We start from the raw sequence: 15,508 nt of genomic DNA on the forward strand, positions 1-15,508 counted from the left end.
TTGCTTTCTACTTTTCAGAAGTTTTATTATAAAGAAAGGTTGAGCTAAGCATTGTGAACCAAAACAAATGTGTCAGGGCCAAGGGAGCCCTTTAACAAAGAAAGTCAGAGCAAAACCAAATGGAAATAAACGCCCCTTCTGAGAAACTGTAATTCTGGTGCTTTTTTTTTTCTTCCTTTTCCATAAATAGACAAAATCATCATCAGCAATTTTAAATAGATGGACATATGGCTGAAAAAAAAATAACAATGCCAGGCAACATGGCTAGAAACTGTCCATTTCTTGCTGTAGAAATCATAGAAACAGGTTTGGCAGGCTTTTTATACACATCTTCTGTCTATGTATAACTAAAAAAATGTGCTACAGTTAATATAAAATGCTTTTTACTAGAAAGTAAACTACTATTTTTCTTCCACAAAAAAATCTTAAAGATGTCTTCAGCACAGGTCTAACACACTTAGTAATCTACTGACGTGGAGCCGACACACTCACACCCAGGACCGTGGGCGCGTTTGTAAAACTGGGTTTGCATTTCTACCAGCCTTCTGGCCGGCCACCCGCCCCCCTCCCTGTGAGGCATGCCAATGGGGTGTTTGTGGATTTCGGGGTTTACTTTGCTGATATCGAAGGCCTTTGCATGTACACTATTCACACATACTTCACATTTCCTTGCACGGATTGAGTGCCGTCAGCAAGTCAGAAGGCGCAGTTTGCTATGGGGCTGGCCCAGCGGGGAAGCCTGGTGCAGAAACTTGGGGCAGTGTCTAAGAGCAGGTCACAAGGAAAAGAGTTTGGAGCTAAGCTAAGCAAATAAACAGAAAAGGGTGTCTCGTTTGTTCTCTGGGGTTGGGGGTGGGAAGGGACCTAGCGAGCTCTTTGCCTTCAGAAGTTGGCTTTGGAGTTGGAAAGGAGAAACTGCTCCCCAGCTGGGCAACGTACAGGTGCCTTGGAACAGCCCTCCGGTCTGCCAGGACTTGCTCCATGCTTCCTCCCGGTGTCCAGGCCCACATCCCCGTGTCCTTCCTCTGAGCCTCGGAGGGGAGAAACGGCCAGTTTAGGTGAGGTAGAGAGACTTATCCCTTGGGAGCATGCTAGAAGGGAAAAGAGCAGAAGGCAGTCAGGAGGATGGCCCAAAGTGGGGAAATCTATTTACTCTGGGGGTCTTCGACCATTGCCCCCACGCCAATCCCTCCCATACTCAAATCTGACTTCACCCTGACAACAATTCTCCACCTTTGGCTCATATATCACTTCACTGGATCCTCAACATTCAGTAAGATAGGCAGGTGGTAGTGTCCTCATTTTATAAGTGAGGAAACTGAGGCAGAAGTAAATAACTCAGACAAGTTGACAATCCTATTGTCCTCTGCCCTTATCAGACCTCCACCTGGAGTAGTGAGATTGACTGATTATTGTGCAAATTCTGAGACAGATATCTTAGTAGAAACAGCGACAAGCTCTTAGTGTTCAGAGAATGGCAGCCAGGATAGCGAGGGTACTCAAAACCATGTCATGCAAGTTTAAGGAAAAGGGAACGTTTAGTCAGAAGAAAGGACATGGGGAGCAGGCTATAGTAACTGTTTATTTCAAATATTTGACAGAGCATCGGGTGATAGAAGGATTAGTTTTGTTCTGTTTGGCTCGTTCTAGGCCAGAACTAGAACCTGTAGAGGACAATTATAGGAGCCAGATTTCAGTTCCATACATGGAGTAATTTCCTAATAATAAGAGCTATCAAAATAATGGATGCATATCTGGAAGGATAGTGATCTCCCCATCAAGGGAAGTGACAACAGTGCAAGGGAGAGACCAGATGACCTGTAGAAGGGATTTGTGTGCTGTGTAGGCATCTGAACGAGATGTCCTCTTAGCTTTGAGAGTCTGTGACAACAGGGTGATACTGGAGCAAGACAGGAAAGGGAAATGGAAAGGAGGTGGCAGGGAGGCAGGGTCCTGGGGAGATGGGCCTTTGGAAACCTGGCTGGACCAGGGACCCTGCTGCGGGCTACAACGTCCATCGGATGGGCCCTCATCTAAACTAGCAGTAGCCCGGACACTGGAGGGTGGTTCAGCCTCTTGACTGCTGACATGTCCTTTTTGGAAAACTGTCTTGGTAACCACTGGCCTAAATTCTATGTTCAAGTTAGCTTTAATATTATTTTTGGGGAGGTTAGGAATTTCAAAGCCAGAAATTTGATAGTGTAACTCTCCCATGGCACAGCTCCATGCTCTAAACCCAGAATTTAACAGAACCTTAAATGACACCACTGACAATAGTGTCTTAGAATGATGGTTGGGATCTCTGGGATTAGAAGGTCAAATTTAAAGAAGCCCAATAACTCTGTGGGTAGGTTCGGATTTAGAAGGAAGAGATTTCATCTCCTGGTGAAAGCTCATTCATTTTATAGAGGAGGACAGTGGGGCCCAGAGAAAGGAAAGGACTTGCCCAAGGTCATCCATTGAGTTAGTGGCAGAGCCAGGATGAAGACCCGTTCTCCTGACTCCTGATCCAAGGCTCTTTCCTTGTCCCCTTCCTTCTTAATCCTGAGGGTTAGGTTTGCCTTATAAAATAAACGGCAATATCACATTGGCTTTAATGTAAGGTGGGGTTCTGGTATTTCAGGTCCCACTTACACTTTGGAGCTGAAACATCTTTTTGTTGGCAAATTCTTGAGACTGGTTTGGATTTTATAGGTGCTGTTCTTCATCCTTCGGAAATGGTTTCATTAGTTCCTGAAGAATGAAACTTAGACTAGTCTCAAAGGCTTGACTTATTAGTATGTAGATTTAGAGCTGAGATTGATTTAGTGGCTATCTAGATTGGAACCTCAGGGATTAGGAAAGGCTGCCTAGAATGAATTAGCTCTCCAACGATCCAGCTGACTTTCTTAGTAATCCAGCTAGTGTGGCTGCAGGCTAATGAGGGTATTCCAGGCCTACTTCAGGCCCAATCTGAACTTGAAGCCAGCATGGATATCTAGTCTCATAAAGACACTGCTTCAAGCTCCACCTAATTACGACATGCTATGACAAGGGGAAGGTTCACAGAGTTTGAGTTAGTCAATGTTTTTTAGCTGTCAGATTTTCTAAACCAGCTTCCAAACAATGGATCTTTTAGGTCAAGACTAAACTTGAACAACTATCTACAACAGAGAAGAAGGAGCAGATATGTGAGTGGTGTGATTGTTTATATTCTTCTCCAAGGCTAATTATTTAAGTAAAGCTCCCTGTCTCAAATCTAGGTGGTGAAGTAGATAGAACACTGGGCTTGGAATCTGGAAGATCCATCTTCACGAATAGTTGGACATGACTGAAAAATGACTGAACAACAAAATCTGCCTCAAATCTAAAGCAGTATTGTAGAAAGTGCTGAGATTAGTTTGTGAAACTTGTGGAATTGAGGTCATAAAAGGCAATTGCACATTAATTTACAAGCATCCCAATCAAGGCTAAACAACTTTAAGTTTAAACGAGTTATTAGCTTTGCTGATTCTTGGGTTCAAAACAATCAGTTGCACAAGCACAGAATGAGTGTGGCAGCTGAAGCCAGGGGAAAATGATGTGAAGGTTTTTCTTTTTGTTGGAGCTGAAAGCTCAGTAGGGGCTGATGGGGTGGCAGAGCATCCAAAAAAATGAGTATGAGGGGGTCCCCTCACTAGAGAGCTCCAAGCGGAGGACGGATGATGACCTGTTGGGGATGTTGTAGGAGGTATTCTTGGTCAAAGATGGATTGGACCAGATGGTCCCTGAGGTTCCTTTTACCAACTAAATCTTAGAGCATTAATAGAAGCACAGTGTCTCTAGAGTATGGGAGAGGATGTTCCCACATCTGGAGTATTACGGTCAGTAAAATACAAGTCATGTTTGACCTTGACAAAGTGGAGCTCACCTAAAGGGGGCTAAGCAAGATGATGAGAAGACTGCAACCCTAAGATACAAGGATCCAGTCAAGGAGTTGGGGAGGTTTAAACTGGAGAAGAGACTTGAGGAGTAGGGAAACATGACAGCTGTCAAGTAATCAAAGCTCTCTCGTGGGGAAGGGTGATGAGGGAAGAGGGAATAGATGTGTTTTGCTTGGGTCTGGAGCAATGCAGAGAAGTTGCAAAGCAGCAGATTGTGGCTCATTATAAGGGAGAATTTCCTGATCGTTAGAAAAGTGGAATAGGTTGCCTTGGGAAGAGGAGGGTTCCTAGTCATGGGAGGTCTTCCAGGGAAGCATGGATAACTACTGGCCATCTTACAGGTGACCTTGGAGGAGCCTTCTGGCTCTGTGAGTTGTGGCAGACAGAGTTCTGGGTTTGGAGTTGAATATTGACTCTGCCACTCACACCTTGGGCAAGTCACTCTCTCTGGGGCCTCAGTCTCCTCATCTGTAAAAGGGGGGTGTTGGATTAGATGGTCTCTAAGGTTCCTTCTCATTTTAAATCCCCCGTTCTGTGATTCTATGAACATGTTCAGTGTACTTCTTTGCCACAGCCTCACCTGGATTTTGTTGACATATACATGGAGGGACTGACGGCCTCCTGGAGCAGAGGGTTTAAAAAAACAACCACATAGCTCCAGAGCAGAGACTGGTTTGGGTGAGCAGGGCCCGTTGGATAAAGGGCTTTTTTCAGTCTTAACCAGGACACTGCTTGGTCTCTGCTCACTTAGGAAGCAGAGGGCTAGGCTTCGATCATCGTCTTTTTGTCCATGCATTCATACTGATCAAAGAGCATTTTATACAAGTTTCTGTTGAGATTAGTCTGCACAGAAGGTACAATTTCACGACTTCATTTACCTTAATTAGCAGAGCAACTAGCTGTCAGGCTCCCCTCTGCACCCCCTTTAATATGTGTCAATTAAGGCTTTGCTCAGAGGAGATGGAAGGCTGCCCAGCAGAAGTGGCTTCCTGGCTAAGAGAACATGACTCGCTTTTGAAGCAGGAGTAAAAGAAGTTTCCTATTTGAGGGCTCCCTCCCCTGCCAACTGCAATGATGTCAGTGGGAACAAGGAACCACCTTTCCACATTTACTAGGCAATTGTGAGGAATGTGATCACCTATGTCAGCACAGCAGAGTGTGCAGAATGAGTGAGACCCCAGGAAGACAGCTACGGAACTAGCCTTCTGCCAAGAGACCAAGACACCAGCTCTGCCCCCCGAGGTTTGCCTGGGCACGAGCTGCCCAGTGTTTCCCTCTCAGTCAACAGCACGAATGGGATTTTGGAAAGTGAATGAATGACTGGAAGGACACCTTGGATTTAACAGAATCACAGAACATCAAAACTGGAAGGGACCTTAAAGATTATAGAATTAAATCCATTATTATTGTTATTATTATTATTATTAAATAATAACAATAGTTCTGAAGTACTTTAGATACGCTATCTCATTTGATCCTTTTAACAGCCCTGTGAGTTGGGAGTTATTTTCTTACCCATTTTACAGACCAGGAAACTGAGACTCAGAGAGTCTTTCCCAAGGTCATGCAATCAGTTTGTGGCCTGTATGGAAATGAACCCAGGCCCTCCTGATGTCCAAATCCAGCATTCTCTCCATTACATCATGCTAACACTATTTTACAGATGAGAAGATTGAGGCACATAGAGGGGAAAGGAAGGCCCATGGTCACACAGGGAGTCAGCAGCAGAGCAGGGATAGAAGCTAGGTCTCCTGACTCTCAGCGCAGGGCGGTGCCCACCACACCACGTTGCCTTCTCATCGTACCTGTTGTCTCTAACACGGGCTGAAGTTAAAATGAGCTGGGTTCTCCCCAGTCCCCAAGAAGAAGTACAAGGCTGCTGACCTGCAGTGGTTAATGCCACATTCTCGGCTGGGGTAGTCACTGTCCCAGTCACTATTCCCTGGGGTGTTCGATGTGCCAGGGGAGCAGGAGCCGCCGCTGCTTTGGAACTCAGGTGAGATGTGTGAGAAATCCTGCCGAGAGACGGGATGGAGAGGAAAAAAGCACAAAACATTACAAACCTGGGCAGGCAGGAACCCAGGCAGGGGGCAAGGGAAAGCATGGAAGCAACTTTATAGGAAGGGGAGGGATGGGGGAAACTGAGGCAGGCCACCATGAGGTTCGCTAGCTGGACCTGTTTCTCACTCCCTGGCTGGTTTTGGGGGCTCCACCTCATGACAACTCTTTAAAGAACATATTCAAAGGTAGAAAAGGCTTTAGGAAGACTTCTAGTTTTCATTTTACAAAGGAAGAAACTGAAGCCTGGAGATGACAAAATGCCTTATCCCATACAGGAAGTAAATATTAGAGTTGGGATTCTAACCCAGTTTCTCTGATCCCAAATCCAGTGCTGTTCCCACTCGAAGAGTCAGCCAGCAAGTACTTGCTACTACCTGTCAGGCACCACGCTAAGCTATGGACGTATATGCTGAAGACCAGCCTGACCCCCTTTTAACTGCTCTTTGGGGTTCACATCTGGGTGACAGGAGGAAAGCCAGCCTCAAATGTTTTGCAAAAAGAATTTCAGTGAAGAGTCCTGGGGATATCTGTGGAATACCACATTCTTACGTGGTCACTGGGGATTTCTGGGGAATATTTTTCTTTAAGACCTGGAGGAGGTAGAGGGTGGGTACTGAAGGCACATCAGTAAGCCTGCTGTTTGCTTTTACCAGGGAACTAGAGAAACCCAGAATGGAGAAACAGAATGGATGGAAGGTCTCATGCCCTGCCAACTGGAGCAATTTCAGTGGAAAGCCCCTGAAGCTTCTCTGCTAGAGGGTCTGTTCGAAGATAAGACACCTTGTGAGTTAGAGTTTATTTCATTCTTTGTACTTGTATCTCAGTGCCTAGCATTGTGCCTGGCACATGGTAGGTGCTTAATAAATGCTTGTTGATTAATCGCTCGACAGTGTGTGTGTGTGTGAAATCTTGTTTAACTGCATTTCAGCCATTCAGCTCCTTCTTTTGGGTTTTGCTCCTCTTCATTGCACATGGCAATAGCAGGCTCTTGGCTTCAGGTAAGAGCTGCCTCACATCTTGGTGATCGGGCATGACATTTTCACATCATCCATTGAAATCAAGGGATTAGATTAGATTACAACAGAGGAATAGATGAATGAAAGTTGTGCTAATCAATCAATGAGCGTCTATTTAAGTGCTTTCTACCTGCCTGGGACTTTCAAGTGCTAGGGTCATTTTTACCTAGAACCATCATGCAAATCTATATATTTTCCTTCTAATTGTCTATTTCTCTCTCTTTTTTAGCCTACTGTTTTTCACTTATAAAGGTAGCATCTTTGATCTACCATCAGTAGAACCTGTGTTCTGAGTCCGAACCCCATAGTATGGATGGGGTTGCATGAAACCCTCCATATTCTTCCAACTGAGGAAATGCAAACCTTTTGAAAGGTGAAATTATTTCATTTTTGTTTTGGTATCCCTAATGCCTAGCTCCAGCGGTGTTGGGAGGGGGCTGGCCCTTCAACCCATATCTCCCTCTTTCTCTCATCAAATATTACAGACCCCTGCCCCCAGGATGATGAGAGGTGAAGGCAGGAATTCTTCCCTCTTCCCCACTCCAACCTCCCTGGGCCTTAGATAGCTGGAGGAAAGTTGCTGCCCAACTGACCCCTTTTCCCTGGTATGTCCTGAGGGCATGTTGGGAGGATGTTGTCACTTTATAGATTCTTAATAAATATTTATTAAATGAGTTGAGGGGAAAAACAAACATTTGGGAGACATTTGAGGGACGCAAAAGAGAGATTTTTCTCTTTGGGAAGCCAAGAGGCATATTTTTGGGATTAGACACAAAGGCCTTGACTTCAGCAGACCTGTGTTTTATACAGCTGCAACACCACACCTTGGATCTTCGAATTCTTCCATTCCGTCTGCCAAGGTGCACCTTTCCAGGATAAGCAAGGTTTGAGGCTGGACTAAGGCAGGAAGTCGTATGATCTGCATACCTCACTCACCTGCTGCCCTGGAGGCGAGGTACTCATCGGGGGCTGGACCTGTAGTGCCATGGGCGGAGGAGACAAGATGGACTGCTGGGGGACTGGCTGCATGCTGAGGGATTGGTTGAGGATGGCGCTCTGGGGGTGATGCAGAGCCAGCTGCTGGTGGAGAGGAGGGCTGATCTGGAATGACGGCGGCGGCGGTGGCGGCGAGGCACTGATGCTGGGCAGCATGGATTTGGAGTTTAGGGTCCTGGAGAGGCTGGGGTGAGGGTGGCCACGGTAGCCCTGGAGGTCAGATGGGGACAGGAACGAGCCGAGGCCCGGGTAGGGCGACGAGGCCTGCGGTGGTATGGTATACATGGGCTGCTTGGGGGGAATCATTTTAGAAGGTGGATTGGGCTGGGTGGTCTTGGCCTCACTCTGTTCAGCAGAGCTCTGGAAGGGAAGCATAGGATTTGATAAGAAAATGATAGTGACATGCGTAAGAAAGTTCAGTTTGGTGCTTTCTTCTGTCCTATAGGATGAGACCTCTCCCTTGGGCTCGTCCTATTCCCTTGGCTCTGCTCTGGAAAGAGTTAATTTAGGTGACGGGACAAGAAGGAAGGCCTGTTTCCTAATCCTTCTCTAATCACTTCCCCACCCTGCATCCAACTAGATTAATCCATTGTGAAGAAATGAAGCCGTCTAGTTACATTCCAAGGAACTCTGGGAACCAGAAAGGTCAAGAAAAGAATCTTGGGACCCACCAATAGGTCACTGGCTTAAGGGTTAACTTTGTTATGGAGAATATAGCTCTATTTTCTGGTCCTGTGGCAAACAATAGTCTGCAAGGGGATAGGAACTAGATTTGTGATTTCCTTGGCATAGAGAGCTCTCGGCGAGGAATTTCCTCTTCCAGTGCAGGCTGGCACCTTCTTTGCAACTATTTTTAGAGAGTTGCCTGGATCAGTGAGAAGTTAAGTGACTTGCCCTGGGTCACAGTCAATACGTATCAGAGACAGGACTTGAACCCAGGTCTTCCTGGCTCTGAGGCCAGCTCTCTGCCCACTATAGCATATCCATTCTCAGTCTATAAGGAGCTGACAAAATGGCAGCTATTAAAAAGCTTACACTGAAGATTTTGTCTTGCTCCCCAGGCCCATCTATCCCCAGCACTGTCACCTAACCCTGAGGGTCTGCCCTGAGTATCTATCAGCTGGCATTTACTCTAAGGGCCCGGCACACACTCCCAGGTCCTCTCTCCACTTTCTTCTCTTCTCAAAGGCTTAGTCCCAGTTCCAAGTTCCTGGGACTCTTAATTTGTCTACTTGTTTCAAGTCACTCTTGCCACTGGACTTGGATGACTCTGGGAGGAGACAGGGAACGTTACAACTTTGCACAGTCCTGCCTCACTTAAATCCAATTCACTCAGCAGTCATCACCCTCGTGATGTCATTGGTCCTCTTCCAGAGTGAAGGACAAACAAAAACAAGAACAGCAACAATGGCATTCCCTCCCCCTTTCCAATCCATTTTCCACTCAGCTGCCAAAGTGATTTTTCTAAAGTATAAGTCTAACCATGTTACTCATCTATTCAGTGAAAGCAAAGTGGCTCCAAATTTCCTCTAAGATCAAATATACATTCCCCTTCCCAATCCGGCTTCCACTTACCTTTCCAGATTTACATGTTACTGTCCCTTACCCACTCTTGGCCTCCTTCAGGGCATGCCATCTTCTGTTTCCGCCCAGGCCATTCCCCATGCCTGGAATTCCCTCATTCCTGCCTCTTGGAATTCCTTGTTTCCTTCAAAGCATGGCTCAAGCACTGCCTCCTCTAGGAGGCTTTGAGGATTCCCCAAAACTATCAGTGCTCTCCCTCTAGAAGCTACTTTTATCTAATTTTCAATTTTCATGTTATTCCTGCCCCTACACCCCCCCACCAAACATAACCTCCTTGAGGGCTTCTATTGTTTTGGTCTTGTCTTTACATCCCCAGTGACTAGTACAATTGTAGGCACAAGAGACATTAGAATTCAGAGTCTGCAGACATTAGCTACAGTTTGGAGTTTAATTACAATAGTCCTTAAGTATTATTTATTTTAAAATATTTAAAATACAATATTTTATTATAATAATAAAATAAAAATATTTCAAATAAAAAAGAAATATTATTTATTAATTATATTATGTATTCAATAGTCCCCAAATATTATTATTATTTTCAAGGCAATTGGGGTTAAGTGACTTGCCCAGGGTCACACAACTAGTAAGTGTCAAGTATTTGGTCTGAGGCCAGATTTGAACTCAGGTCCTCCTGACTTCAGAGTTGGTGCTCTATCCATGTCGCCACCTAGCCGCACCCCACCCCAAATATTGTTTATGCCTCACACAGACATGAGGGGTAATGATCAAGGGTTCGACCTTGATCATTTCACCAGAGAAAGGGTAGTTACTGTAACATGCTGCAGGTGCCTTTGGAATCTTGCCATCCCAGAGCTGGGAGAGATCTCAGAGACCCAAAATAAGTTTTCCCCATGAGCTTCCCTCATGTCTCAGAGGGGGAAACTGAGGCCCCAAACAAGAAGGAACTTTCTCCAAAGTCACACAGTGAGGAGAAGGATCAGGACTCGGAGTCTTGACATCTACTTCAGTGGCTGTATATTCAACCCTGCTTTAAAAACATCTTAAAGATGGTTCTAGACTCAGAATCTCGGAAAACCCCAAAAGGGGATTTCTGAAAATAGCGAGGGGCTCAAAGGATTATTTTTTCTGCCTTGATATCTTAGATTTTGTGGTCACTTGTAGAGCCTGAGGGTTGCTTCTAATTTTGGCTGTGCTCTCTATGCCTATAGCATCACATCTAAGGACACATCTATCCTCTGCCATTCCTCCTTTCTTCCCTCTGTCTCTTCCTCCTTTTCCCTTCCTTCCCTTCCTTCCTTCCCTCCCTCCCTCCTTCTTTCCTTCCTTCCTTCCTTCTTCCCTTCCTTTTTCCCTCTATTCCTTCCTTCCTTCCTTCCTTCCTTCCTTCCTTCCTTCCTTCCTTCCTTCCTTCCTTCCTTCCTTCCTTCTTTCCTTCCTTCCCTCCCTCACTCCTTTCCTTCATCCCTCCTTCCCTTCCTTCTTCCCTCCATTCTTTCCTTCCTTCCCTCCCTCCCTCCTTCCTTCCTTCCTTCCTTCCTTCCTTCCTTCCTTCTTCCCTTCCTTTTTCCCTCCATTCCTTCCTTCCTTCCTTCCTTCCTTCCTTCCTTCCTTCCTTCCTTCCTTCCCTCCCTCACTCCTTTCCTTCATCCCTCCTTCCCTTCCTTCTTCCCTCCATCCTTTCCTTCCTTCCCTCCCTCCCTCCTTCTTTCCTTCCTTCCTTCCTTCCTTCCTTCCTTCCTTCCCTCCCTCACTCCTTTCCTTCATCCCTCCTTCCCTTCCTTCTTCCCTCCATCCTTTCCTTCCTTCCCTCCCTCCCTCCTTCTTTCCTTCCTTCCTTCCTTCCTTCCTTCCTTCCTTCCTTCCTTCCTTCCTTCCTTCCTTCCTTCCTTCCTTCCTTCCTTCCTTCCTTCCTTCCCTCCTTTCCTTCATCCCTCCTTCCCTTCCTTCTTCCCTCCATTCTTTCCTTCCTTTCTTCCTTCCTTCCTTCACCTACCAAAATGCCTTGCACAGAATAGGCACTTAACTTCCTGCTGGGTTGGATTAGATGGATTCTCTATCTCCCCAAAGTGCTGGAAGAGACCTGAAGGGTCAGCCAGAGGGAATTTACAAACCTCTAAGGCTGAGAAATTTCTATTTTAAACCAATTTTTGTCTTCTTTTCCCTATATTGCTTCTTAAAGTTATTGTTACTACCTTTGTGAACTGCCAAAGCCATCTGTGCTTCTACAAAAGTAGGAGTTTCCCCATATCCTCCTGCGTCCAGGATTTGCAGAAATTGATCTGTGTCCCCATGCCATCACATCCACTGTCACTGTTAAGTGGTATGAGGATTAGAGATTCTAATGCCCTGGAGGGCCCAGACTGGGGAACAGGGGTGTGTGTGTGTGTGTGTGTGTGTGTGTGTGTGTGTGTGTGTGTGTGTGTGTGTGTGTGATAGAGCTAAGTTTACATGAAAACAAGAACAGATCCCAATCATAAGAAGTAGGGAGAAATGACAGAAGAAATGGCTTCTTTCAGGAAAGCGGTCTCAATTCCTAGTTTTTTCGAGTCTTCTTAGGTGCTCTCAGAGAGCAGGGGTTATTGAGCTCCTCTGTCTTAGGTTCAGAGACATTGCCTCTGGGGTAGAAAAAATATAGGCAAACCACCAATAATCCCACCATTTGTCAAGCCCTTCTTGCCCCCCAAACCCCAAGCAGCCAGGAAGTTAATTAAATTCCTTAAAGCCAATGATAGTGACTTTGATCACTTCACTTTTGACTTTTTTGCCTGAACGCTTAACCTTCAAGTCACAGCCAAAGGTACATTATGGTCTACTAGAAAGAGCCTTTATGTGAGGCCTTGGAATCACGTGCTCTCAGAGACAGAAGGGAGCTCAGAGGCCTTCTAGTCTGACCTATACTTGAACAACAATCCCCTGAATAACAGGTCCTAAAAATGGTCATCCAACCTCCTAGTTAAGACCTCCAGCGATGGGGAACTCACCACCTCTAATGATATCCCACTCTACTTCTGGATAGCTCTGATGGCTAGAAAATAGTCTCTTACGCTGAAGCAAAAATCTAGCTCATTACAACTTCCTAATTCTGTTCTCTAGGTAGAATAATTCTTCCTTCAAAAATAATTTTTAACATTCATTTTTTATAAAATTTGGAGTTCCAAATTTTCTTCTTCCCTTCCTTCCCCCTCCCTAAGATGGCAAGCAATTTGATATAGGTTATATGTGCACAATCACGTAAAACCTATTTCCATTGACAGAATAATTCTAAACCATCTTTCATCCTTTCATCCTCAGCGTTTCAATCCCATCTTTGTCACTCGGAAGCTGAGTGACCTTGAGGATGTCACTTGGGGTGTTTTGGTCTCCTATCATTGGCCCCACTGCCTCCGAGGCTCTGGGGTGTGGTTTCTATTGCCTAGACATCCAAGGGAGGTTGGTTATTCATTCAAGCAGTAAGATTGAAAAGGAAAAAAATATTTTTAACTGCCTTGGAACCTGGAAAATGTGGCTCAGCCAATGGTTAAGGACTTGTCTGGTTCTCGTAGCCACTGCCCGCTGTGCTTTTCTCCCCAAGAGACATACTGCCAAGCCAACAGTGGGAGTTGGGAGTTGGGTGGCCAGCTAGTTTGGAGAACTAACAGGATGTCAGGGAACCTGAGTTCTAGTTTCCTCTCTGCCACTAACTCTTAGCGTGACCTTGGACGAGTCCCTTTTTCTTCCCAAGCCTCAGTTTCTTCATCTGTAAACGGAGGGCACTGGGTCAGGCGAACTATAAGGTCCTGGTCAGCCCTGGCTGTTGATGTTCTCTGAGTACGGCAGTCAGGACTATTTCCAGTGCCCATTTCCACGATGGCACAGTCCATATACCCCATATACAGGGATGTGCCAGAGCCAGCTCTAACCACCTAACTGATGGTTACATTTTCAGTGTGAGTACTGACATCTTGGAAATTGAAAATTGGCAAACATCGAGGCTTGATGTATTGTTTTGTTCATTGTGGAGACTTTAGAAATTGATGGAGAAAAACGTTTATGATGCAGATTAAACTAAAAACTGTATGTGTATCCATCCTCCCCTCCTCCAAGACCCTGGTTGTTAAATATTGAGTAGCACACCCCTGCCCGTATCCTTTTAGCCTAAAGAGCAGCGATAAGATGGCCAAGAGTATGGGCAGCATGGTTACAGAGTGCTTCTTATCAAATGGCTCCTCCTCAGAGATTCTCAAGAGATGCAACTAATTTATCACATCCAGAGAGTTTACTGGCTAGATGAAAAGTGGGGCTGGTTACCTTGGAAACGAGGCTGGCCCGATAGGCTGCCAGGGCCTTTAAATATTCTTTCTTTGCAGCTTCGGTTTTCCTCTTATAGGCCTGAAAGAAGGAAACAAAGACTAGCGGTTAGTGAGAAGGGCTGAGTGAACTCCTGCCTCACCTGAGCACAAATCTGGTCCAGGCTGTACCTCCTAAAGAGGTCTGTCTTACCTGTGTAAGGATATCATCCATGAGAATTTGGGAGGACCATCTTGTCTCATTTCCTTGTGAATTCCATGACAAAGAGTGCCTCAGGGCTGTCCTAGCTCACATGATGCCCCTTCTTCCTCCAAGAAGTCTGCTTCCTTCCCATCCTCACCCACGAGGTCTTTTATGATGTCATTGAGCCTCCCGTGGTGGCACAGGAAGGGCAGAGGCAGAATCCCCTCTTCCCATTCAATAATCCCTCTCTCCTGTTCTCTTCCCTCAGGGCCTTAGCTTCAGTAGTAGAAAGAATGCTCTTTGGAGTGATAATACCAGGGTTCAAATCCAACCTCAGGAACTTATTGTGTGCCCCTGGGCAAATTACCTAACGCCTCTGAGCCTCAGTCTTCTCATCTGTAAAAGCAGTATCATAATGATGTGCCTACCTCACAGAGTTGGAATAACAGTTGTAAAATGTTTTGTCAATCTTTAGAATGTCATGAGTTGCTGATCTCCCTTAGTGACTATGGGTAGTTCTAGTTTTGTTACCCTCCAGTGTCCTCCTTTAGGACAGCTGGCCTTTAGCCTTCTATGTGTGCATGTGTGCCCCCATATACATATATACATACATACATACATACATACATACATACATACATAGCTGGGAAATCAAATGCAGGCTGTGCTCTGAAGAGAACCTGGCTTAAAGCCATCCCTGCTGGCAGCAAACATGGACTGTGATGACTTTGGAGGGGGAAGTAGAAGCTGTTCCTAGAGTGGCCCCAGGGATCTCAGGTTACTCCTGCACTTGACTGGAGGAACACCAGAAGTGAGTGGTAGCAACACTGGTGAGATGGGGGGACCCTAGTTCTGACCTGTTTCACTCCTCATAAGCTGTGTGTCCTTGGGTGAGTCCCTTGTTTCCTTTGAGCCTTAGATTTCTCACCTGTAAGGTGAGGAGATGCACTCCTGCTCCCTCCTGTTTATACCATCTCTATCTTTTTCTTTTGATATAAATTTATTTATTTTTAGTTTTCAACATTTACTTCCACAAGATTTTGAGTTCCAAATTTTCACCCCATTTCACCCCTCCCCCCACCCCAAGATGGCATGCATTCTGAATACTCCTTACCCTAGTCTGCCCTCTCTTCTATCTCTTCCCCCCCTTCTCTTATCCCCTTCCCCTTCTATCTTCTTGTGGGGCAGGGTAGACTTCTGTACCCCATTTCCTGTATTTCTTATTTCCCAGTTGCATGTGAAAACATTTTTTAAAAACATACGTTTTTAAAACTTTGGGTTCCAAATTTTCTCCCTTCCTCCTTCCCCAACCACCCTCATTGAAAAGGCAAGCAAATCAATCAACATTTTTTTGGGTCTCCTTTAGCAAGCTGTTGACTTGTTTTTCATGATTTTCTTGCATCACTCTCATTTCTCTTCCCAGTTTTTCCTCTACTTCCCTTACTTGCTTCTCAAAATCCCTTTTGAGCTCTTCCAAGGCCTGGGACTGATTCATATTTTTCTTGGAGGCTTTGG

The 15,508-nt window shown here is 45.5% G+C and overlaps 1 protein-coding gene across 6 annotated transcripts in view; it reads right to left on the reverse strand.

Annotated features, from left to right (window-relative positions):
- Positions 1-15,508, reverse strand: part of TOX2 (TOX high mobility group box family member 2) — a 327,883-nt gene continuing 312,375 nt past the window's right edge. For 4 of the 6 annotated variants that reach the window (XM_020998643.1, XM_078150271.1, XM_020998640.2 and 1 more), the window contains 4 exons: positions 13,811-13,891; positions 7,907-8,335; positions 5,787-5,917; positions 1-1,091 (listed from right to left, as the gene is read on the reverse strand). In XM_020998643.1, the coding sequence (XP_020854302.1) occupies positions 1,055-1,091; positions 5,787-5,917; positions 7,907-8,335; positions 13,811-13,891 (678 nt within the window). In that variant the 3' untranslated portion in view covers positions 1-1,054. The remainder of the gene's footprint in view (positions 1,092-5,786; positions 5,918-7,906; positions 8,336-13,810; positions 13,892-15,508) is intronic. The other 2 variants (XM_078150272.1, XM_020998641.2) reach the window with 1 other exon arrangement.

Source organism: Phascolarctos cinereus, unplaced genomic scaffold (genome assembly GCF_003287225.1).
Source record: "Phascolarctos cinereus isolate Bilbo 61053 unplaced genomic scaffold, phaCin_HiC Scaffold_2;HRSCAF=192, whole genome shotgun sequence".
NCBI classification, from domain to species: domain Eukaryota; kingdom Metazoa; phylum Chordata; class Mammalia; order Diprotodontia; family Phascolarctidae; genus Phascolarctos; species Phascolarctos cinereus.